General features: G+C 40.3%; 1 protein-coding gene and 1 long non-coding RNA gene across 2 annotated transcripts in view; one reads left to right on the forward strand and one right to left on the reverse strand.

Moving 5' to 3' along the window:
• The window catches only part of SLC26A4 (solute carrier family 26 (anion exchanger), member 4), a 59498-nt gene extending 40024 nt beyond the window's left edge, over positions 1–19474 (reverse strand). Inside the window, exons 1-6 of the mRNA XM_011986370.1 lie at positions 19277–19474; positions 18667–18833; positions 16985–17124; positions 8581–8691; positions 6486–6670; positions 5724–5888 (exon numbers count right to left, since the gene is read on the reverse strand). Coding sequence (XP_011841760.1) covers positions 5724–5888; positions 6486–6670; positions 8581–8691; positions 16985–17124; positions 18667–18830 — 765 coding nt within the window. The 5' untranslated portion in view covers positions 18831–18833; positions 19277–19474. The remainder of the gene's footprint in view (positions 1–5723; positions 5889–6485; positions 6671–8580; positions 8692–16984; positions 17125–18666; positions 18834–19276) is intronic.
• On the forward strand, positions 18591–23994 carry LOC105544093. The gene is made up of 2 exons (XR_001006717.1): positions 18591–18870; positions 20321–23994. It is a non-coding gene; the product is annotated as an uncharacterized LOC105544093 (long non-coding RNA).
• The last annotated feature ends 1540 nt before the right edge of the window (positions 23995–25534 follow it).

Here is a 25534-nt window from a genome sequence, read left to right on the forward strand (position 1 = left end):
CTCACTTTGTTGCCCAGACTGGTCTCGAACTCCTGGCCTTAAGAAATCCTCCTGCCCAACCTCTCAAAGTGTTGGGGTTACAGGCATGAGCTACCACAGCTGGCCAAAAAAAAAAATCTTTAAGTAGACAGATGAATCAATTCAAGAAAAACTAGTTTTGTTTTGTAAATAGGAGACTTCTGGGAATCGAGGGTGTTTTCAAGGAAATTAGCAAGGAAGAATCCCAGGGAAGAACACTAATATCTTTGTCATATTAACCTCAGTCCTATAGAAGGCATTATTAAAGAGGGTATCTTTGAGACAGTTCTTTAAGACAGTCTCCCAGTGAAGAAAACTTTTCTTTAAATGAGCTTTTTTATAGACATATTTTATAGGAAGATAAAAGAATGGAGCATCTTATAGTTTATCACATGTATTTTACTTATTTTCACAGATAAACTACTTTTAAAATGATTATAATGATAATTTGATGACAATTATGTATGAACTGAATGAACTTTAAGTACTTAATGAACCTTAAGTAATCTAGGAGTCACTTTGCCAGCAACCTCAACTCTCTGGAACACAATCAAGAAGAGCAAGGGAATGGGGGAGAAGTTATTATGCAAGCAGAATACCTCCCACCAAGCCCTTGGACTAGAGTCTGGGCATTTAACTTGTAGGAAGACTCTTGAACTTTCACTCCAAGGGTACTTTTGCTCTCACTTGAAACCCAGTACTAACAAATTCACTTTGTCTGCTTTTCAGAGTCACTGAAAATTGCTAAAGGCAGATACACTGACAGAAACAAGATGATGCAGGGGACAGCAGAGTGAAAAAGAAAATGGGATAACTACCACCAGCAGACACAATAACAAGAACTTAGGGCATTTAACACAGGAGCAAACAGCCCTACCTACCCCAGAGGCTTGAAAGTTATCATTGCGGTTTGGTCCTTTACATAATCAGTTTTCTGATGGATGACCCTGATTAATTCATGAGCTAGGCATCACATTTTGATGAATTGTCTATTCATTAAAAGTGTACTTTTCAACTGAAGATGCAAAAATTGAAACTTGAAAAACAAAATATTTGGAATCGCTATCCAAATCACACAAACATTTTTACCTTACAAAAATAATCACTACAGGATTCCAGTTTAATCCATGAGAATCACTTAGACCTTTGAATAAAAAGTATGTCTGGTGGATTAAAAGTATAACATGAGGTTCAAAAACCAAAATCAGTTTATATTACACAATTGCATCATGCAAGGCATCTGAGTATATAAATAAGTTGCCTACATATTAAGTAATCATTCAGAATCTTTTAAGACAAGCTCTATGATAGAAAGTTTAATCTGTGTAGAAATAAAACTCACCATGTAAACTGAAATAGTCAGATTATACTTAACAACATAGAAATTAGACTCTACAAAAACACTGAACAGTACTTCTAATTTAGTTTACTGTTAAAATACCATAAATATGTTAATAGTATGGATACCCATGTGATTCTGTATTTTAGCTTAGTATTCCAAATAATTCAAATTATGATAATGAACTTTTTGGTAATAGATAATATTTTACTGTATTTCCTGCTGTGTTTGGACAATTTTAGGACAATTTCATTTAGCTAACTTCTTTGTTCTTGCCCAGGATTACCTGAGTTTATGAAGCCATAAGAAAAAAATTATGCCCAATAATATGTATGAGAAGATTGATCTGTTTACTATTGGAGTTGAATTTATTTTTGTTTATTTTATCTCCAAGAATATCACAAACCCTTCACAACCACCTTTTGCTGTCAGGCATTTCCTTCCATATCTTTTGTGTATACATGTATAGATCAATCCTTAAAGTGTTACTTTAATATAATGGTATAAATTTTACGTACTGAAATAGGTACAAAGCAACAAATCTAATCAAGCTTAGTGGTGGCTTGCAAAGCTCTCACCCTTGTCTACTGAGACAAACCATTCAAACTGAATGGTGGGAAATCAACCCCTAAGTGGACTGGGATTTACTTAGATAACTGAGTAGCTGCATAGTAGTATCAAGGATATTAACTAATTCTAAATTGCTGCCAATACCCTGTCATTCTCCCTTCTACCTCCTACATCCAGTATCTCTGGCATTTGTAAATTAACTTATTTCTTTTTCTCCTAATATTTCCTCCTCTATTTCTTTTCATTCGTTATTTCTAGTTGTCAGTGCCTCTTTGGGGGAGAGGGCAGGACAAACCAAAGTGCAACCTTAGAACAAAGATTAGTTAACATTTCAGGTAAAGTATTTTACAACAATCTTACAGTCTTTCTTGGGAGAGTCCTCTACTACTCTGCATTTATTGAAGGATTCTTTCATGTATAATTGCAATGGTAATATTATAAGCAAAATTCTCTGTTCAGGGACTAAGCCGCTCACTCAACCCTATGCAATCATTTTCAGACGTGCTGAATCTTTTTTTTTTTTTTTTTTTTCAGAAGAGTAAACTTATATTCACCACCACATAGGGATGATTGAAATACCTTCTCCAACTTGGCTGGCCTGTAAGGAGTTTCTTGCAAAATTCTATGCTGTATGCTAAACTGAGACTTCAATAAAAATATTCAACAGGAAATAAGTTACATAATGACTGCACTTGGTTTAAAAACTATTTTTGATCTTGGTCTAGTGTTTCATGGTCACTTTTGTCCCTGTCAAAGTGAAATCATTTGCAGAAAGTTTCTTCTTAAACATAATCCTATGAGAGCAGAAGAACTATTTCTCCTGTTCTGCAAGGGTCCTACAATGGCCATGGACCCAGGTCAACGATTAGTTTGGACCTCCTGTGATCTGTGCAGATGAAGGCCTAGCAATGTTTGCCTAATGAGGTGAGTATACTCAGTAAGAGATGTCTTGGTAGGTTAAGGAGTCACTGGGTTTGTATAGGGAGTGAACAGTGCCTGGCACATGGTAAGTATTCAATATATGTGTATTGAATAGATAAACTGAATGAATGAGAATGAAGGAATAAATGAATGAACATTTGATGAAGAAAATGTAAAAGTAAGTAAAAAGCAAGATGTGCCAGGGGCTGCAAAAGTTACAGAGCCTGTCCAAATAAGGCAGTCAGAGGTCTCAAAAAGAATTAAGGATTGGCCAGGTGCAGTGGCTCACACCTATAATCCCAACACATTAGGAAGCTGCAGTAAGAGGATTGCTTGAGGCCAGGGGTTCAAGACCAGCCTGGGCGACATTGCAAAACCCCTGTCTCTACCAAAATAAAATCTTAAAATTTTTAATTTTAATTTTAAAATATGGGCTGTACATGGTGGCTCACTCCTGTAATCCTGGAACTTTGGGAGGCCAAGGTGAGAGGATCACTTGAGCTCAGGAGTTCGAGACTAACCTGGGCAACATAGCGAGATATTGCCTCTACTAAAATTCAATAAAGAAAGAGAAAATTAGCCAGGTGTGGTAGTGCATGCCTGTAGTTCCAGCTACTCCGGAGGCTGAGTGGAAGAATTGCTTGACACAGGGAGATGGAGGTTGCAGTGAGCTATGACTGTGCTACTGTACTCCAGCCCAGGCAATGGGGCAAGACCCTGTTTCAAAAAAAAAAAAAAAAAATTTTTTTTAAATAGAAAACTGAGGATTTGACAGGAAAAATATACCAAGAATGACCCATATAATGCTGAATCAAAAACTTTTGCTAATGTCTTCTAATAGGCTGGGTCCCGAGGAAATGAATGGCGAACTTCATGGGGTCTATTCATCTGTGATAATAATAATAATAAACTCATTTCTTACTATGTGCCAGATATTGTGCTAAGTGCCTTGCACATATTTTCTTTCTCAATCCTCACAGCTCTAAGAGGTAGTTACTATTATGACTCCCATTTTACAATTGAGGACACTGAGGCTTAGGGAAGTTGAGTATAAATATCACAGGTAGTGGGTGGAGAACCAAGATGCCAACTCAAGTCTGTTGAAGTTCAAAGTCCGTGATCTTTTTTGTTTGTTTTTGGTTTTTTGTTTGTTGTTGCTGTTATTGTTGTTTGAGACGGGGTCTCACTCCCATCACCCAGGCTGGAAGGCAGTGGCATGATCTCGGCTCACTGCAGTCTCAACTTCCTGAGCTCAGGTGATCCTCTCACCTCAGCCTCCCAAGTAGCTGGGACTACAGGTGCGTGCCACCATGCATGGCTAATTTTTTTGTATTTTTAGTAGGGACAAAGTTTTGTCATGCTGCCCAAGCTGATCTCCAACTCATGGGCTCAAGTGATCCACATGTGTCAGCCTCCCAAACTGCTGGAATCACAGGCATGACTCACCACATCTGGCCTCATGATCTTCATCACTATGTGATTCTGCCTCCTGTGTCTATTCTCATTGCTTAGAGTGGTACCTGGCCTGTAGTAAGCACTTGGTAATATTTGTTGAATGGATGGAGTGTAATAGTATGGGATTATGGCACTGTTATGAAATTGAGCAATTCCTGACAACCTCACTGCACATGGCCTTACATTGTTTTAGAAGCCAAGAGGTGGGACTTTAAAGACTCAAACTCCATTCTTAATGTTGACACATTGTTTTTGTATGATATCATTCCCCCACGCTAGGATGACATCATGTTACTATTATCACCATTTTTCAAGCATCAATAACATGCTTTATATAGAACACATTTTTAGATCCAAAACCTTTTTCAAATCTAATTAGTGTGATCTACATCCTGCTTTTGCATTTCTTTTGCATGGTGAATCATCTCTGAATTTAATGTTCCTTTTCATCTATAATTGTTGAGACGTTTACATTATGCATTTTATGGACTCTCATGGTTAGAAAAAGCTTTTAGAGATACATCTCCAATCATTTCATTTCACCAATAAAAAAGATGCCTTGAAATAATAATTTCAAATAACTCCTTTATTTAGAGTACTTGTTATGTACCAGCTCCTGGGCCAAGTGTTTATCTATTCTTATTTAACAATCCAATGAGGTATATACTATTACTAACCCAATTTTGCAGAGAAGGAAACTGAGGCATGGTGATTTGCTCACATGGCTAGTAGACAGTAGAGCCAGAATTTGAATCAAGGTCCATCCAGTTTTAAACCTGAGCTTTCAATTAGCACCCTAACCCTACATGATGTGTCCAGGGTCACTTACCTGTTAGAGACAAAGCTGAGTCTAGAAATCAAGTCTGTTATATTCCAGAGCAGCCTTTAATTCATTAGACCACTTTGTTTTCATTAATGTTTTTAAGTACAATAGTATTTCTAGAGAAGCAACCAAATGTTTTCAATGGCTCCCAAAGTATTCATAGAGAAATGTGGGGTCTCCAGATTCAAGTTTTGTTCTGTTTTGGTTTTGGTTTTGTTTGAAACAGGTTCTTGCTCTGTTACCCAGGGTGGAGTGCAGTGGGGCAATCACAAATCACTGCAGCCTCAACCTCCGGGGCTCAGGAGATCTTCCCACCTCAACCTCCCAAGTAGCTGAGACTACAAGTGTACACCACTACACCCAGCAAATTTTTGGATTTGGGGATTTTTTTTTTTTTTCTTTAGAGATGACATCTCACCATATTGCCCAGGCTGGTCCCAAACTCCTGGACTCAAGTGATCTGCCCACCTCAGCCTTCCAAAGTGCTGGGATTACAGGTGCAAGCTACCAAGCCCAGTCCAGACTCAAAGAGAGAATGAATACAGTTGTTTCTGGAATGAACAGTGACCCATGCCTGGAGCAAGAAGCAACACTTACATAGATAATGGAGAGAACTCCATTATAGTTTTTGGTTGAAACATTGAGGACAATCTTTAGCTGTGAGACCAGCACTTGGAAGGCAGCAGCTGTTGTGAAGCCACCAACCAAAGGATCTGCCAAGTACCTCACTATGAATCCAATCTGCAAGCCTCCAAATATCAACTAGGATAAGAAAAAGGAAAGAAAAATTAAACGTTTGCCTGAGATAGAAACCAATTCTCTGGAAATATTAAATCAAGCTTAATACCAATGAAAACACTAGTAGCCTACCTATAGCACAAAAATACTTGTAGGAAAAAAATATGAATTTCTTAATGCCTTATCACTCCCCTACCTCCACCACTCTAAACTTTGAAAACGATGCATAATAAAAACCTTGAAGTATTTCTATACATGTACTCAGAAAAGCAAAAATCCATAGCTTATTTCTATGGCTTTCAGTCCTGTGTCTCTGCTCACCAGAACACTTTTTTCTCATTTATGGTTCCCATATACTTCCCTTCTCTCATCCTCAATTGAATCACACATGTTCTTCTGTGCTTTTTTCTGTCTCTGACTTTGATGATAAGTGAGTCTTAATAAGTGGAGTCTTGCTGACTATTTTAGCATCTGACCTAAAACAACGTAATTTATAAAATAATTTTGGGTTCCAGAAAATTACTTTGTTTTGTTTTTAGAAGAATCTTTAAGTCTATATGCTTTAAAGTTAACTTCAAATAAAAATTACACCAATCTATATTTTACTTGTAAGTTCATTACCTGTATGATTCCAACCAGCAGAGTCAGGGCACTGGCAATCAGGACTCTAGCTGTATCTCTAGTTGCAGTGTCTATCATGGTAGTGTTTAACACAGTTCCATTGCTGCTGGATACGAGAAAGTGTTCGTCGGGGGCCATGCTCAGAACAACAGATCCCACCATTAAACTCACCACTGGAAAAGGTCCTGGGGAAAGAAAAATCTCTAACAATTAATCAGTTATTAATCACAAATGTTCAATGTGTCTACATAGGATTTAAAAGATGTATAAAAGATTTAGCTGTGACTAGGAAAATACTGTTTGTTCATGAAAGAAGCTAAGTCGGACCCAGTGACTCACATCTGTAATCCTAGCACTTTGGGAGACTGAGGTGGGAAGATTGCTTGAGCCCGGGAGTTCCAGACCAGCCTAAGCAACACAGTAAAACCCCATCTCTACCAAAATAAGACAAAAATTAGCTGGTGGTGCGCGCCTATGGTCTCAGCTACTTGGGAGGCTGAGGTGTGGGGATTGCTTGAGCTGGGGAGGTGGAGGCTGCAGTGTGCTGAGATCACGCCACCACACTCCAGCCTAGGTGACAGAGCCAGATCCTGTCTCAACAACAACAACAAAAAGAAACTAAAAAAGCAGACATCTTGAGGCATTCACGACCCAGAAACAGGCGAGAGAGACATGTAGGTAGATTATTATGATACAACATTCAGGATGCTTTGTGACTATATCAAAAGGTTGTCTAACCTGTCTATGTGTGATCCTCATGTGTATGGGTGGTGGGGACGGGGATGAGAGTTGTCAGGAAAGGCTTTCTGGCAAAGGTGGCACATACATTGAGTGTTTACTTATTCCACCGAACTTTTGTTTCATATAATCTCATTAATTTCCTAAGTGTCCAATGTCCTAATCTCTGTGGATCTGAGTATCTTGATCAATATCACAGGGTCCAAGTTAGGATTAAAAAAAATAGCAAAGGAGTATGAAGTTTCTCTTTTAGTAAGACAAAACATTTTTTCATATCAAATGTCAATCTGTAAGATTTTATATTTTTTAAAAATATTATTTTTTTCCAGCAACTGCTCCGTTTACTACTGTTATTTTTATCCATGATGATGATGATGATTCTACCCTTTCATCGTGGAAGCCTTTATGGTTTTGAGGTCCCAAAACCCAGCCCCAATCACCTGGAATATCTCAATGTATAGAATACCAAAGAGAAAAATCAGTTTCCATGTTCCTCATCCAAGCATTCAACACTAATTGATTCTCCAAGGTGAGGAAGTTCTTTCAATCAGTAACCTCTTTCTGATCTCATTCTCAGGAAATACAACTAAGGACAAAAACATGGGTTGGGGATAAAGTAGATGGTTGCATTTATTTCAAGAGGATCCTTGAGGTAGACATGTCTAGCCAGCAGATGGATGTAGGAGCAAAATTTTCTCTAGTATAAATGTCAAAGTCAGAAAATAGCATTAAAACACTCATTTACTAGGACATTCTAACAAACGAGAATTCAAATTTTAGGAAGAGCAGGAAAACTTATTATAAGCCATACCAAGAAAGAAGGCCGAGCTTAGCTTCTAAACTGTTTTGGTAAGATTTTGCCAGTCTTCTAATATTAGTGATTTAAAATAAGTATGCTCTTCAATTAAATCATGAATATGTATTTGATGAACATACTTAGTAATTTCTAAGTTAATCCAGTAAAATGGTAGGTTCAAAGACCTTGTGTCATTTTTACCCTGTCATTTTGACTCCAAAAATGGAGTCAAATTTATCACGTTTTTAAAAACCAAAACATGCTAAAATGTTAAGGTAGGCTGTCATTTTCAGTTTTTCAATTTTTCCTCTTCATTAAAAAAAGTTACCTAACATCATTGAATAGAAAAAGTAGGCAAAACACTAAAATCCCATTTCCCTGAGAACATTAACAAAGATATATTAGGTTGGTGCAAATGTAATTGTGGTTTTCACAATTAAAAGTATAACGGTGAAAACCACAATTACTTTTGCTCCAACATAATAGAGGCATAATGCACTTAATATAGCCAAAACACTTTAAGCATGAGCAAATATAATTGTAAAATATGCTTATAATTACCAACTGAGATATGTCTTGATGTTCCAAAGATAAAGTATGTCAGGATAGGGAAAAAAGCAGAGTAGAGACCATATCCAACAGGAACTGCAGCTAGTAGGGCATATGCCATCCCTGCAAGCACATCCAAAGTGATTACATTCACAAACCAAAGTTAAGGTATGCAGAAAGTCCTCAACTTACAATGGTTCCACTTATGACTTTGACTTTATGATGGTGCAAAAGCAATATGCATTCAGTAGAAGCCATACTTTAAGTAACCATACAACTATTCTCTTTTTCACTTTCAGTACATTACTCAGTAAATTACATGAGATATTCAGTATTTTATTATAAAATAGGCTTGTGTTAGATTATTTTGCCCAACTGTAGGTTATTATAAGTGTTCTGAGCACATTTCAGGTAAGATAGCCTAAGCGATGATGTTCCATAGGTTAGGTGTATTAAGTGCATTTTTGACTTAAAATATGTTCAACTTGCAATGGGTTTATTAGGACAAAACTCATGATAAGCAGAGGAGCATCTGTCTTTCTACTGCACAAAGAAGGGCCTTTACACAGATACTCTCAATTTACAGTTTCAACAGATCAGCCTGTTCTGAGTTGGTCTCCTTATTTTGCATACAGACTTGCTATGCTAGGATGCAGAACAGGATCCAAATCACCTGGAACAATGATTGCATCTACAAACATCACCTGCTCAGATGAATTGACTCAATTGATCAGTAATTCAGTCGTCCACTAATCAGATCAGTGGGAAAAAAACAATCAAGTCCATTGTTGATTAAAAACTTGGTCAAGCCCGGTGTTCCACACCTATAATCCCAGTGCTTTGGGAAGCCATGGGCAGGAGCATCAGTTGAGCCCAGGAGTTTGAGACCAGCCTGGAAAACATAGCAAGACTCCATCTCTACAATAGAATGAATGAGCCCGGCATACTGGTTCATGCCTCTAGACCTAGTTATTAAGGAGGCTGAGGTGGGAGGATTGCTTGAGCCCAGGATTTGAGATTACAGTGAGCTATGATCGTGCCACTGCACTCCAGCCTGGGCAACACAGCAAGACCTTGTGTCTAAAAAAGGAAAAAAAAATTGGTCGATTCAGTCCAAAGGCTCAGACCAGTTTTGCACAGAGGCAGTTGTGTCTGAGCTCAGTGTTTCTCTGCGTTCTGAGGGACACAGTCATTGTTACCCTGCCCTTTCTCCTTTCTTGGTGGGGGAAGAAAAGTTAGATCTAAAGAAAAAAATATGATAATTATACACAGCAGCAGACAAGACAACGCTACCCTAATGAAGTTGACCAACGCCTCCACTAGGCAATGCCAGCAGCCCCCAGACCCATGAATTTCTGGCTATAGAGAAATCAACATTCTAGTTTACAAGAGGGTTAGAAGAGGATAATGACATTCTTTTCCTTGGTTAAATACTTAGACAGTCAGCATATCTTACTCCATTTTACCTCCTCACCCTTCACTCACTCACAATGAGAGAAAATCAAGCCTTTTGACCCTTGAGTCATTAATAAGGAATTATGTTTATAGTAGTTTAGTAAAAATGGCAACAGCCTGAATATGCTGGCCCCCACACACTCAATATTACTTATCAGAGGAATGTCCCCAAGCGGGGAAGTGGTTAACTAAGTTATGCTTCATACTCCATAATTCTATGAAATAAAATTGATGTGATGCTCAGAAGTACATTCACTAACATGGAGAGATATGAAGTAAAAAGGAAAAAAGTGAGTAAAATCAAGATTCAAAACTGATAGGTATGTACGCTCCCGCTTTTGTAAAAAATACACTCCCACTCCAGCCTGTGGAAGTGTATGCATTAAAAAATCTGGAGGGGCCGGGCGCGGTGGGTCACACCTATAATCCCAGCACTTTGGGAGGCCGAGGTGGGTGCATCACGAGGTCACGAGCTCAAGACCACCCTGGCCAAGATGGTGAAACCCTGTCTCTACTAAAAATACAAAAATTAGCCAGGTATAGTGACGGGCACCTGTAATCCCAGCTACTCAGGAGGGTAAGACAGAGAATTCCTTGAACCCAGGAAGCAGAGGTTGCAGTAAGCCGAGATCGCGCCACTGCACTCCAGTCTGGGCAACAGAGCAAGATTCCATCTCAAAAACAAGAAAAAAAAATCTGGAGGTATTTTGAATGTAATACGAAGTAATTCAGATATACAAGAAACACAATACCCAATGAATAATACAATAAACTTTCATGTATCCATCATCTAGCTTAAGAAATAAATTACTGCCAATGCAGTGGAAACTCTCAGTATATTCTTCCTCAATCACATCCTGTTTCCTCCCTCCACCCTCAGAAGGCAACAATTATCCTGAATTTGGTGCTTATTATTTCCAGACATTTCATTATACTTTTATATAGATATGTATTTATGTGTCTAGAAAGATATTTACTAAAATATTGATGGGTTATCTGTATGGTAGGATCAGAGGAGACTTCTAGTTTGTGGTGGAGGTGTTTTTTCATGTTCCTTATGTGTATTTTCTAGTTTTCTACAATGAGCATTCATTCATTCAACAACAGTTGATTATGCACCTACCATGTGTCAGACACTGTTAAAACAGAGTTTATGCCCTTGTGGAGTTTGTATTCTAGAAAAATATATCTATTAGTGCAATTGTTTTAATATATAAATTACAAACAGGAATTGCAATAGTCAGTAGTCCCAAGAGCATGGAATAGAATAGGAAGGTGACTCCACAGAAGGAAGACAAGAAAAGAAGGAGCAGGGGATGAAAGCACAACTCCTCTATTTCATATGGACAGTTTTCAAGTCCTTCTCAAACTTCCATTTCCCTAAACTGGGCTCTGCAGTTCTTAATATGCCTGGAAAAGGGGAACTTTTTAGTTTTCATATAGAGTGTCCCATTGAGGGACTACTACTACTCAAATATATTGTAATCATCTTAATTATAAAGAAACTTGGTACAACAGTTTTAAAATTATACAATTTGTAAAGAAATCTGGAGCCAGGTGTGGTGGCTCATGCCTGTAATCCTAGCATTTTGGGAGGCTGAGGTGGGTAGATCACTGAAGCCAGGAGTTCGAGACCAGCCTGGCCAACATGGTGAAACCTCATCTCTACTAAAAATACAAAAAGTAGCTGGGGGTGGGGTGGTACACGCCTGTAATTACAGATACTCGGGAGGCTCAGGCACAAGAATATCTTGAATCCAGGAGGCGGTGGTTGCAGTGAGCCAAGATTATACCACTACACTCCAGCCTGCGTGCCAGAGAGACTCTGTCTGAAAAAAAAAAAAAAAAAAATTAAAAGAAATCTGAGTCATTGATTTAAATGATAGAATCTCTGTGTTGGTAGTTATGATGTATAGGATGGTGACATATACTGATGAAGCAGGTGCTAATAAACAGTTGAAATTTATATTAAATTTAAATTTCATCTAAAGGTAAAGCCTTCTACCATGTGAGGATGCAGCAAGGAGAGAGGCTGTCACCAGAAACTGAATCTGCAGGCACCTTCATGTTGCAGAAATAAATTTCTGTTGCTTACACAAACAAAGAAATAAAAGTCAAAAGGAGAAAGCAGACAGCAGACTCCTTAAAGCTGTGAATAAAGATAGCCCTACAAGGGTTGCATCGATCTTTTGCTGTCTGATGGGAATTTTTTTAATAACAAAAATCAGAAAGATCCCATCATCCTTAGCAACCTCCTGGCTTCCCAGTAACCTGAGCTGGTCTTCTCGGAGTTGTTCTACTACTCAGCTGCTCAGCCAGTGGTTACATCATGGACATTGTCATCACTGGAAACCACACCACCACCTCCAAAATCTGAATTTTGAGCCTCTCTCACCAAGCCTTCCAGCTCACCTACCGCAGAATCCTTATTGCAACATTTATTTGTGCTCATGAGGCTTCTAATCAATTAACCGATCCACTGTCTCCCTATCCTCCGCACCTTCCTGTCTTCACTTCCACCTTTGCCCACATAGATGCCATGGAATTTTGCAAATATTCTTAACTCCCTTTTTTCACTCTCTCCTTCCTTCCTTCCTTTTCTTGTCTGGCAAAACCCCAATTTGGCTGACCTCAAACATCCACCTTTTCCATGACAGCCTTCAAGCAGCTAGGTAAACTAAACTGAAGGCATCTACATCTGGGCTAACCAATTTCATGTAAAATGTGTCACCACAAGTGCCAGATGGGCACTCAACACTGCCTGGGGACCCAATTACATTTCGTCAGGGGGTGTGCCTTTCCTTTCTTTAAGACAACTGTTCAAACCTCCCCTACTTACCTCGATCTGCCCAAACCCTTCTCCACCAGACTCAAAGTTAAGAGACATATTCTGCTTTTAATCGAAAACACAGAATCCATGAGATGCTCCCAAGTTGCTTTTCATCAAAATTTCAAACCTGTCTTCATCTGCACCATTTGGGCTATCTTCCTTTGAAAATGGAAGAAATGTCTCCTGCCTTTAAGGAGTAATTCTCCTAATTCTGTTCTCAAACCCCTCCACACTTGCCCCTTTTTGCTACTTTGCTTCTAGTTATTTCTCCTGTACTTCTTGCACCACAGATCTCTTTCTACTAGGTCATTCCTATCGGTTCACAAATATGTTCTAGTATCTCCCATACTGAGAAAAACAAATTCTCCCTTCACTCTGTCTTTATCTCTTATCTCCCTCTGATTCATGGCAAAACTTCCTAAAAGCAGTCTGTAATCCTTCATCATACCCCAACCCTCAGGCATATTCAACACTCTCGTCCCCTCTATGCTTTTTTTTTTTTTTTTTTTTTTAAACCTTCTCTTTTGGCTTTTGATTCCACATTCCTTTGGTTGTTCTTTGTCTTCAACTTCCTGAGCCCAGCTTTCTCAGGTTCTTGGCTGCCCCTCTCCTTGCCTTCCTAACCTCTAAGTACTCTGACTCTCTTTTCTTCTACACCTGCCCTTTCTTCCTAGGTAATCACAGGCATTCCCACTCTTGTAAATATCACCTCTTTAGCGATGCTTTCCTGATTTTTATGTCTAGCCTAGACCTCCCCTCTGACCTTCACACTTGCAGTAGCTCCCACTTCTCTATGTGGCATCTCCACTTGGAGGTCTCACCCCTTCATCTCAAACTTAGCATATCCAAAAGGAAACTTGATTTCCTATCCCAAACCTGCTCCTCAGCCTGTCTTTGCCATTTAGATAAATGATGTAATGATCTACCCGGTTGCTCAAGCCAACAACGTTGGAGGCATCTGTGATTTTCATCCACACTCATCAGTATGCATCAGTGAATTCTTACTGCACAATATATTCCAGATCTTGCAGCTCTCTTCATAGCCTGCCTCATCCGGTTCAAGCTGACACACCTATTCTCCCTTTAATTCACAGCAATATCCCCACAGGGCCAGGAATAGATGAGGCAAATGAGGTGCCTAGGGCACAGTATTTAAAGAGGCACTCACCCACACTACAATTCTTCCTCTTCCTCCCTGGAAAATACTAAGTTTTCTGGCCTCAGGGCCTTTGCACCTTTACCTGGTACACTCTTTTTTCTGCTTATCACATGGCTGTCTTCTTCTCATTCTCTTGTCTTTGACTAAATTTCACCTTCTCAGTAAGGTCTTCCTTGATCATTGTGTCTAAAATAGACCTCTCTTCCTGGCTAGGTGCAGGGGCTCACACCTGTAATCCCAGCAGTTTGGGAGGCTGAGGCAGGCAGATCACTTGAGCCTAGGAGTTCCAGACCAGCCTGGGCAACATGGTGAAACCCTGTCTCTACAAAAAATACAAAAATTAGCCAAGCATGGTGGCACATGCCTGTAATTCCAGCTACTGGGGAGGCTGAGATGGGAGGATCACCTGGGCCTAGGAGGCCAAGGCTGCTGTGATCTCACCACTGCACTCCAGCCTGGGCAACAGGGCAAGACCCTATCTCAAAAAAATATAAAAATAAAGATCGACCTTTCAAATGAATCCCTATTACAGTATATTTAATCCACCACAATAGATATTGCAATCTATAATTATTTTCGTATTTATCTACTTATTTAATTCCCATCCCTACCCCTCAAAATAATTTTACAAAGCTCCATGAGGTCAGCACCTGTGCCTGTTAATGAACCACTGAATCCACATGACTGGATACCTGGCCTACAGAATTCGTTTATAAATATTTATTAAGTGAATGAATGATAAATGAATGTATAAGTAAGCCAGATTAACCTCCCAGAAATTCACCTTATGCAGATAACTTTATAGAGATAATGTTTCTAGAAAAACATGTTACCCATAAAGTAAGGAACTACACAATAGACACTGGATTAAAATCCCAGCTGTACCACTTATCAGCTTCATGACCCTGGGCAAGATTTAATAGATTTCTCACCTACTGAAAATGAAATAATAATAGACCTACCTAGCAGGATTGTTATGAGGATTAAATGAGATAACTGGCAACATTCTTACTTAGCATAGTGTCTCATGCTTATAAACAAAATGAATTCTTATAAGATACTTGCCTATGAAAACTGGGGAGACATGGAGCATGAAACATCATTATTCATATGTAAAGAGGATTCATTATCAGGAATGCAATTCAATCTTTTTCACTAAATATAACATCTCCTACGTGCCTGTCTCTGTGCTAGGCACCTGCTGAACAAACATGAATTAGGCATGGTTCCTGTCCCCCAGGAGTCACAGGGTGTCGCCATGTCACAGCCCTTAGAGCACAGTGTAGAATACTTGGCGTTGTCTAACTTATGAACCGCACAGCCCATCCTAGTCTCTCTCCCATCCACCTTTGTGATTAAGAACATGCTTGATCAGGCTGAGGCTCCACCCTGGGTTCATAGGCCATCCTCCTTCTCTGAGGGCATCTACCTGGCCTGATCTGAGCAATCTTGAAAGCTCCATAACCAAATTTTAGCTCACGATATTGCTCAACATTCATTACTAGCTTCTGAAATAGTCTGTTTTCAAACCATCCCTAACCCACCCAACTTCCCATCACTTGGCAAACTCAGACTTAGCCATCAGGAAAACTCAGTTTTGACATTCAACTTCCAGGAAGCCATTCAAGATCCCCTAAGACCACTTTGAGCGACCCTAATTTGCACTCCCTTAGCAAGTAATTTGCACTCCCCTGCCGGAGCCCTTTATCACATTGAATTATCTCTTTCTCCATTGGACTATGAGTTCCTTGGAAGCAGAGGATGCATCTTATTCATGTCAGCATATCTAACGCCTGGAACATATTAGGTGTTTCACAAATTATAATAAATAATAACATTCCTGTTTTCATGATTCAGGGTCTTTGGGAAATTGGTCAGGGTGTTGGGGGTGGGGCAGAAACGAAATGGTGGGGATGGGGAACAGATGAGAATGCCATACTGCTAGGCACTGACTATACACCAGATTTCTAAGATGCTTATGGGAATATTATGGTATGAACTCAGTTTATAAAACAATAAATAACCACCTACGTTGGCACATTTTCCCACAGACTAAAATAAGAGGATGATCTTTTTTTAAAAAAAGGATGAGAGGCAGACAAAACATTCATGTGGAGTCCAGGCTAGGAAGCTTCCTTTATTTTTCCTTAAGCCAGTTTCAAACTGCACCTCAAGATCCATGTTTGGGAGGCTGAACATGGTAGCTCACACCTGTAATCTCAGTACTTTGGGATACCAAGGCAGGTGGATCACTTGAGGTTAGGAGTTCCAGACCACCCTGGCCAACATGGTGAAACCCCGTCTCTACTAAAAACACGAAAATTAGCTGGACATGGTGGCATATGTCTGTAGTCCCAGCTACTCAGAAGGCTGAGGCATGAGAATCACTTGAACCCGACAGGCCAAGGTTGCAAATGAGCCAAGATTGCACCATTGCACACCAGCCTGGGTGACAGAGCAAGACTCTGTCTCTATAAAGCAAAACAAAACAAAACAAACAAATGAAAAAAATCCATGTGTGGATATAAAATAATGTGCTTCAATCATCATTTTAAAAACCTAAGCATAACAGAACAAAGTGAAAAATTAGCATATTGTAATAAGTATTTTACAGGAACTTTAGATATACATGTACATATCATGATGTAACACATATTTCTTTTTTTTTTTTTTAACCTTGACTTGAAACTCTTTACACATTTCTTACTGTGAATTGTGGTCAATAAAAATTGAGAAGCCACTGCCTAATATATGCCTCTAAATTGGAGCTCTGTACCCAGTGTGGCTGCAGTTTCCCAGGAAGAGAACTCTAGGGAAGAGGAGAAAAGAGGTGACTCTCTCCACTAAGGGGCTCTACAGGAAAGATAAAGGCCTTGAAGGGTAAGCAAACATCTGTCACAGACCTATGGTAGCTGGGGAGAAGTGTTAAACTCCTTCTGGAGACCAGAACTCTCAATCCACCAACATCTTACCTTGCAGCGTGGCCACTAGCCCAGTACTAACTCCCGAAACTATGTCACTAAGCAGCCATTCCTTGACTCGGTATTTGGGCAGCCACTCCAAGATGGGCAGGAGAGTCTTTAGCACACCAAAGGCTCTCTTTCTTGAACAACTGTCAAAAAGCAAGAAAACTGGGTTTTCAATCCAATCTCAGTCACAATCAATTTGCAAATCACAAAGCTGTGAGCTGAATTCTGCTGATGTTTGTAGCTATTTAGAAAAAGAATAAGAATTTCATGGAAAATAATAACCCTGAAGTGCTTACCATGCATTTGCCAAGAACTGTATCTATCCTTTTAAATGCATTCTTCTAGAAAACACAGGATTGAGTGTCCCACCCCTTGCTCACCTTTTTAATCCTCTGAGAAAATATTCCTACACAAAAACCTATTTTCTGGTCCAGCCTGAGACTGATGGATGTGGAGTCTCTAAATGGAGATTAATTTTCAGACTCCTAATCCGGGTGCCTTATTATTATTATTTTCTTTAAAGAAAATAAACACACTGAGTGTATTTGGCAATACAAGCCTGGAGCTAGTTTTTACAAAAATCTTAGCATGAGGAATGTATACCTTAAAGCTTGCTACTTAGTAGTTTTTAAATTCAATGATAAAAGAAAAATATCAAAAGTAGGTGGTATTATGTAACTCCTGATTTGAATAAATTGTTTTTTTAAAATTATGGTATTTATGGGACTATTGGACATTTTAACAATGACTCATTTTTTGATATTAAGGAGTTATTTTTAGATATTACGATGTGATCATGAAATGTGGTTATATTTTTTAAGAGTCTTTAAAGATACTCAGTAAAATACATAAAGACAGTATGCTATATGGAATTTGCTTAAAAATAATAGTGGAGGGAGCAAGTAGGTGTCGATATAAGAAACAAGATTAACTTGGAGTTGATCACTGTTGAGGCTGAGTGATGGGTAGAAACGGTGGGGGTGGGGAGTTCATTATAATATTACGTCTACTTATGCATATATTTGAAATGTTCTATAATGAAAGGTTTTAGAAACTAATTTCTTGATGTTCGTGACATCTAGTTACAGCACGTCTGGGTTTAGAGACTGAGGGCGGCTCTCCGTAGGGGTCCCACCGCCTGCTGGTGAAGTACTTGGCACACCCCGCGCTCCCCTAGGTTCTAGCTTGCATTCTGGTCTCTAACTGAATGGTAGCTCGCCTACTTAGCTTGAGGGTTTCAAGGACTCCTCCTGGTCAAGAGCTGGGTTTCCCTATTCATTTCATTTAAACGAGCTCCCATGAAGGCAACAGGGATCCACTATACCCCCAAGGGGTATTCAGAGTTTCCTTCAGAGAGGAAAAAGAGAGGAAAAAGAGAGATGGGGCTTCCTTCAGAGAGGAAAAAGAGAGGAAAAAGAGAGATGGGGCTCCCAGTACCCACTCTCCCCAAAGGCGAGTTTCCCAGATATGTTCAATTCGGGCCCGAGACTGATGGAGTCACCCTCCGACCAGAAGTGCTGCGTGGAGGACTGGAGACCCAAAGTTGGGCCTCTGGGAGAAGCAGCTGGCGCGCAGGAGCTCCGCCGCCCGCACCCCACGCTCGCCCGCAGGGGACGCCCTCCCCCCACGCCAAATCGTGGACGACCGGCTCCGCTTCTCCCCAAGCGGGCCCGCGCGGCCGCTACCTGCAGCACTTGGCCAGGCTCTCCCGCAGCGTCTTGCGCTCCTGCAGGCGCCGCTCGTGCTGTTGCTGGAAAGCGAGCTCGCTGTAGACCGGCCGTGATACCACATAACTGCAGCTGTATTCGGGGAGCTGCGGCGGCTCCGACCTGCCGCCCGGCGCTGCCATGACCTGCTAGCCAGAGGACAGCGAGGAGGAAGGAGATACGGTGCGGGAGGACTATCTGAGGTGAAGAGCGAGGAACAGAAAGAAGGGGATCACCTGTTAGCTGTCGCCCGGCCCCCCGCCAACTTCAGTCGAACACAGCGAGTCTGGTCCGCGTCCTGCAGCCCTCCGCGCTCGCGACAAGCGCCCCACCGCGCGCACGACCAGCCTGCAAGTGGGCACCTGAGAACCTTTGGATCCCGTGGCCTGCACCAGCTGAGCGAGGTTCCCCAAACTTGAAGAGAGTGAGCCCTGCTTTGGGGGCTTCCCAAGCTCCATCCAGTCCCCTCCCGCCGGCAGCTAGGGCGCTGTCCGCGTCCTGAAATCTCCCTTAAACCAAGGGGCTAGGGCAGGGACCAAGGGCGCGTGCAAGGCTGGAAGGGACCCTGAGAGTTCCTCCCTCCCCGCACCTGACCCCGGACGCAGCTCCAGGCGCGCACCGGAGGAGAGGTGCAGGCCCCCGGGCCAGGCGTGGAACCCTCAGGGCGCGCTCCGCGGGTCCCCAGGAGGCGGTCGCTGCAGGCACATTCCAGCAGCTGTCGCAGCCCTCCCGGCGGCAGAACTTTCAGTTTATTGAACAACTCTCTCCCCCTGTCCTGTTTTCCGAGCCGCCTGTTCGCTCTTGGAGTCTCAGAAAGAAGGCTGTACTGCCCCCTGTCCGCCTGCTCCGTGCCCCCTCACGAGTCCCATCCACAACCCTCGAGGCCTCCCTGGGAGGGGAGCCCGGGCCGGGCGGTGTGGGCATCTTCAGGGAGAACTCACCTGTCTCTGCTTGCGCCCCGCCCGGAATGCCCCGGGGACGCCCCTTCCGCTGCCTTTATAGCGCTCTCAGACGGCAGTGGGACGTTTTATTTACGGAGCAACAGAGACACCTTGGTCGAAGGGAAAGACACACACAGGCTGCGGTCTTTCCCAACCGATCTCATCAGGAAAGAAATCCTACCCCTTCTGCATTGCTTCCCTTTCCCGAACCGGGAAGGTTGAGACTTTCTGGCTGCCACGCAGGGGCCACCCGGATCCTCACTCTTCCCCATTTACTAATCTTGCGGGCTACAAGGTCAGGGGCGGGCCGGGCCTTGTGGGACTCCTTACAGGAGAGCAGAGCCCGCCTAGAGGAAGAGGTCCTCAGTCTCTGGGAGTGCTGACCTTCACTCCTAGGTTATGTTATTCAGCGAACTCCACAGCCTGCCACAGGTGCTCTCATACCACATGGGGAAGAGGAGCAGTGGCCAGGTTTCTATATTTATAAGACCTTGGATTTCTAGAAAGTCTTTTAGGAGTATTCAGTGGGTGGAGGATATAGAGAGTTTACGATCTACTCAGATTTTAGCTACCTATTCTACGCGTGCCTGTGTGTGTGTTTTATTTCACAATCCAAATCAAGCGTCCAGGTGGACCTTTCTTACCCGCTAGACTCTGTTTTTTTCTTTTTTCTCATTCTGCTGGACAATCAGGGAAGGAATAAACTGGACTGCATGGAAATCAAGACTAGAAGAGAGGGAGGAAGAGCCGGAGCTATCCTACCTCACCAGTGCTTTGTCTTCTGTTGGGATAAACTTTGCTAAAACTAATGTATGGTTAAGATGAAGGGTAGAAGGAAGGGTTCGATAAACCAGAACATTCTCGCCTGATTATCAGTGTTCTGAAGTAAATACAGAACCTCTTCGGTTACCCACCTACCTTAATATACAGACCATGACAATTCTACGAGCTCCTGGAAACAGAACTCAGAACTCGTCTCCAGAGAACCCTGATGCAAATTCTCTGAAATGGTAGTCAGTATGTGTATTTTCCTGAGAAGTGAATGAGTCAACAGCTTTCAACAGATCTTCAAAGGGTTACTTGATCCAATGAAGTTAAGAACCACTGAAGAAGAAACCTAAAAAGAAAATCCAGGTCATGAACTTTGCAATTTTTATTCACATACAGAGAAGAGGGGAGGAATCTCTTGTGTATGTTTCACTTATGTATACCAGTGGTTCTTAATAAAGGGCTTTTTTGCCCCCAGAGGTCAATGCCTGGAGCCATTTTTTGGTTGTCACACCTAGGGAGATGCTACTGGGATTTAGTGAGTAGAGGCCAGGGACGCTGCTAAACATCTTAAAATGAAGTTTGCTATCACTCTAAGGTTTTGCATGGGACTTAAACTGTACATTTATTAATAAATTGCTACATGTACTAAAATATGTATCTCTCTCCATATAGGTATATATGTGTGTATTTTTTCTTTATTGTTGGGTGTATAGCTCAACTCCACTAAAATAGAGGAAAGTATTTGTTTTAAAGTAGATTCTGAATATACTCACTCTGTATACCCTCACCCATACCTTCAAGACATGGTGAAAACACTGTCTCTTGCATGAACATTCTTTGATGCTGTAGTTCAGAATTAATCCAGTCCCTTTTCTGGATTCTCTTCATACCTTATCTGATCCTCTCTTAAGTTACCTCTCACTACCTACCTTAGAAACACAATTTTATTTACATACAAGTCCTATCTCCCTCACTAGACCAAAACTTCTTGAGGGCAAGCACTGTGTCTCCTTTCAACCCTTATTATCTTCTCTCATGTTTTTTTGAACAGATTTATCTACAGCCCAAACATATCTTTGTAAAAAACTACAAATTACTTTACATATTTGATCTATGGCTTTGTTTTTCTCAATTAAGAGTATGCTATGGATTATCTTTGCAAGTGAGCACGTAAGGATTTTTCTTAACCTTGGAGATGGCTGATTAGGATTTCAGAATATCAACTCATATTCGTAGCTCCATGGCAACTCACCTACATAACTCACAACTCTTTATTGAATTAATTAGAAGGCATTCTGTACAAATATAAATATAGTCCATATCCCATTCTAATATAGATTTCTGCTCCTTGTTGCTTGCTATTTTGAACACTTTTAGTCTGGTCCAGTCAGGCCTGTAAACCACTTTGCACCAGAACTTGGCAACGGTTTATTGGATCAGAGGATTGAGGAGTGGGGTAAGGCTGGCGGAAGGACAGAGGAGAAAATACTTGAATAACGACAGGAGGCAAAAGAGTAACTGCCCTTGGCTAATAGAATTCTTATTTGAAATGCATCTCTCTGTATAAGAGTTTGGTTCAATAATCACACTGTAATAAGTCCTGCATGTGTCTGGATGAAGATAATTGCTTCTTTCTGTTAAATGCTTTTCTATAGCAGAAATACCTGGGGTAGAACAGAATGGTATCTCTGTTACAGGATTCTATAAGGGTATAGAACTGCTTTTCTCATAGGTAAAAGGCAGACCGTTTGAATTTGGCTGTTTTGAAAACAGAAGAGTAGGAGGAAATAACAGCTTGCTCTCCCCACCCTATTTAATTGTAATATTAAACACCTTAGATTACTCACTTGGGCTTTACAAGGCAACCTTCACCTGTTTCACACAGAGGTGGGTGATTCTTATTTATCAGATTGTAATCACATTCAGGACCTGTTTCCAAAGAAATAGATGCATCACTTAAAAATAAATGTCAGACAATATTATTGTTACTCTACAGTACTTATTTAGCAGCAAATACTTTTTTAAAACGCATTTTCTTATTTATCATTTAGGCATTTGCAGTGTAAGACAAACTCCCTTGTTTGATTATGCATTCACTTGTTCATTCATTCATTGGATTATGCATTCACCTGTTCATTCATTCATTGGATTTATTAGGAAATTATTTGCGCTGGCTGTGGGTACAATGATGAACAAAAGCTTGTGCCATGGCCTCATATTTAGGGGTGCAGTAGACATTCACCAAACGGTCACAAAAAGTGTATATAATTTCACTGATTATAAAATACAGACTTTTCACATTTTATCAGGGTTCATGTTATAATTAATGATCTGCTATTTATTATAGTTTAATAGCATATTTTGTGATTCATAAAATATGAGTTTTATAATTAATAGCATTCTATAATTAATAAAATATAGATATTTGCATAAATGTATAGTATATCTATGCCTTTTTTTTCTTTTTTAGAGATGAGATGTTGCTATTTTGCCCAGGCTGGACTTGAACTCCCAACCTTCAGAATAACCAGAATAACTGGGACTACAGGCGCACAGCACCACACCTGGCAGAGTCTCTATGCTTTTGAGTGACTACGTGTGCTACAAGAATGATTTAATTGAGTCCTTCGTTTATTTAACTTAAGAGCAGTCAATCTTGCTGTATTACTTTTGTCTGAGAGCAAATACTGTGGTATAAATTTTTTCTTTCTTTCTTTCTTTTTTGACAATTTAAAATGTTCTCTCATCAGAAGAATTGCAAAAGAATGCAAACATGTTGGCTGGGCGCTGTGGCTCACAGGGTAATACAAACACTTTGGGAAGCTGAGACGGGAGGATCACTTGAGTCAGGCCTAATCCTGAGCTTTTATTTCATTATGCATGTTAATTTTCTCAATATAGCAGATGCTAAATTTCTGCCATACTTATATAAAAAGAGAACTGAACTGAACTTTCATTCAAGATTTCTGATCTTTTCTTCTCTGAACAACTTATTGGGCTTATTCTCAGTAATCATACAGTTCTGCACTCAATTGTTTTCTTGTTTTTTTGTTATTTTTATTTTGCACTCAATTGTTTTCTATTTGTTTACTGTATGCTACTTTATTTTCTTCTCCAGTTATAAGATATGTTCCCTAAAGGTATAAATAATATATATATTTTATGATATTACAAAAATAAGATGTGCCTATAGTAAATAATTTGGAAACTACATTAATGTATAAAATAGTAATCACGTTTTATCTCATTATCCACATAGTCATTAAGTGTTTTGCTTATTTCTTTTTTATTTATTCTTTCTATGCAGACATAGGTATACATTTTTATTAAGTAAGATTATAATGCTAGTCTCTTTATTTCCCTACACAATACCTTGACAAATTATGACAAAATAATAGGTACCAGACTTGTTAAATTATTGATCAATTGATTGTTTAACAATGGAATTTTGAGAAACCATTGGGTAGAAATAAAACTAGTTTTAAAAGAAGAGAATCCAACCCTTAAAACATCAAAAAATGAATTATTTATAAATATTATGTGGCAATCCATTCAATTTTAAACAACTTACAGTGTCAATAAAACTACAACTCAATAAATTTCTCAGGCAGTAGAGTCCATCTGCCTCTTCTTTAATATGAATGCAAACTTGATATGTGGTTTAGTAAATTGCTAGAATGAAATAATGGCATAGTTATGGGTTTTGAGGGGTTTTCTGTGTTTGTTTGTTTTAAACAGGGTCTGGCTCTGTCACCCAGGCTGAAGTGCAGAGACACTATCTCAGCTCACTGCAACCTTCACCTCCAAAGTTCAAGCCATTCTCCACCTCAGCCTCCCAAGTAGTTGAGACTACAGGCATGTGCAACCACACCCAGCTAATGTTCATATTTTTTGTAGAGACAGGGTTTTGCCATCTTGCTCAGGCTGGTCTCGAACTCCTGTGCTCAAGCAATCCACCTGCTTTGTCCTCCTAGGGTGCTGGGATTACATGTGTGAGCCACTACACCCAGCCGGGTTTCTTTTAATGTTTGTTGTAATGATGGATTTTTTTTTTCAAGAGATGGGGTCTCGGTTTGTTACCCAGGTTGGTCTCAAACTCCTGGGCTCAAACAATCCTTCCACCTCAGCCTTCCAAAATGCTGATTATAAAATGAGATTACAGGCATGAGCCAACCACACTTAGCCTGGATGTTTTCTTTCTTTTTCTTTTTTAGAGATGGGGGTCTCACCTCAGCCCTTGAAGTAGCTGGGATTACAGGCCTGTGACACTATGTCAAGCCACTAATGGTATAGAATAATTTAAGCAAAGAATAATTTGAGGACCCTTCCCAGTTTCTTATTATTTAAGTGTATTGCACTTTTAAAGTTATCCTTGCCTATCTTATCTCATGAAACCTGTGGTTTGTTAATGGAGGGAGAAAAGGGAAGCTTGAGAATTGTTTCAAGTGAACATTGATGTGCTGTGTTACCACGAGTTGGATGTTTAAGTATTCCATTCATTCCTTTAATTATTCATTCATTGATTCATACATTTATTTACTTATATCATGAGTATTTAGTGAGCGCTTGACTTGTATCAAACACTATCTAAGTGTTGGGGATACAGCAGTGAACAAGTTTGTCAAAGTTCCTGCCTTCAAAGTACTTATATTCTGATGGGGGACAGTGACTATCAGCAAAAAAATAAATTAGACAACATTCTGTTGTGATAAAAAGCTATTGGAGAAAGAAACAGAAAGATGTCTTGTGGAATTATTGATGAAGCAACACACAGCAAGGGGAGGGGAAGGACCACTTTAGAGGGGGTGTTCACGGAAGGCCTTTCTCTTTCAGAGGAAATGACATTTGAAGAGACACTGAAGGATGAGAAAGAGACAGCCTTCCTGGAAGAGGAAACAGCAAATGCAAAAACTCTGAGTTAGGAAAGAACTTGATGCACTTAAGAAACAAAAAGAAGGCCGGCACAACTGAAATCCACAAAAGTCAGACCCGAGGACAGGAAAGTGGACATCCTCAGTGTGTATGTGGCAATTGAAACCAGGCATTCAGGATGAGGAGAGAGGCAGATAAAAGACCAGCACCAAGCCCTCAGACAGTCCAACATTTAGAGGTCATTTATAGGAAGAGAGGAGGGG

Source organism: Mandrillus leucophaeus, unplaced genomic scaffold (genome assembly GCF_000951045.1).
Source record: "Mandrillus leucophaeus isolate KB7577 unplaced genomic scaffold, Mleu.le_1.0 Scaffold298, whole genome shotgun sequence".
NCBI classification, from domain to species: Eukaryota; Metazoa; Chordata; class Mammalia; order Primates; family Cercopithecidae; genus Mandrillus; species Mandrillus leucophaeus.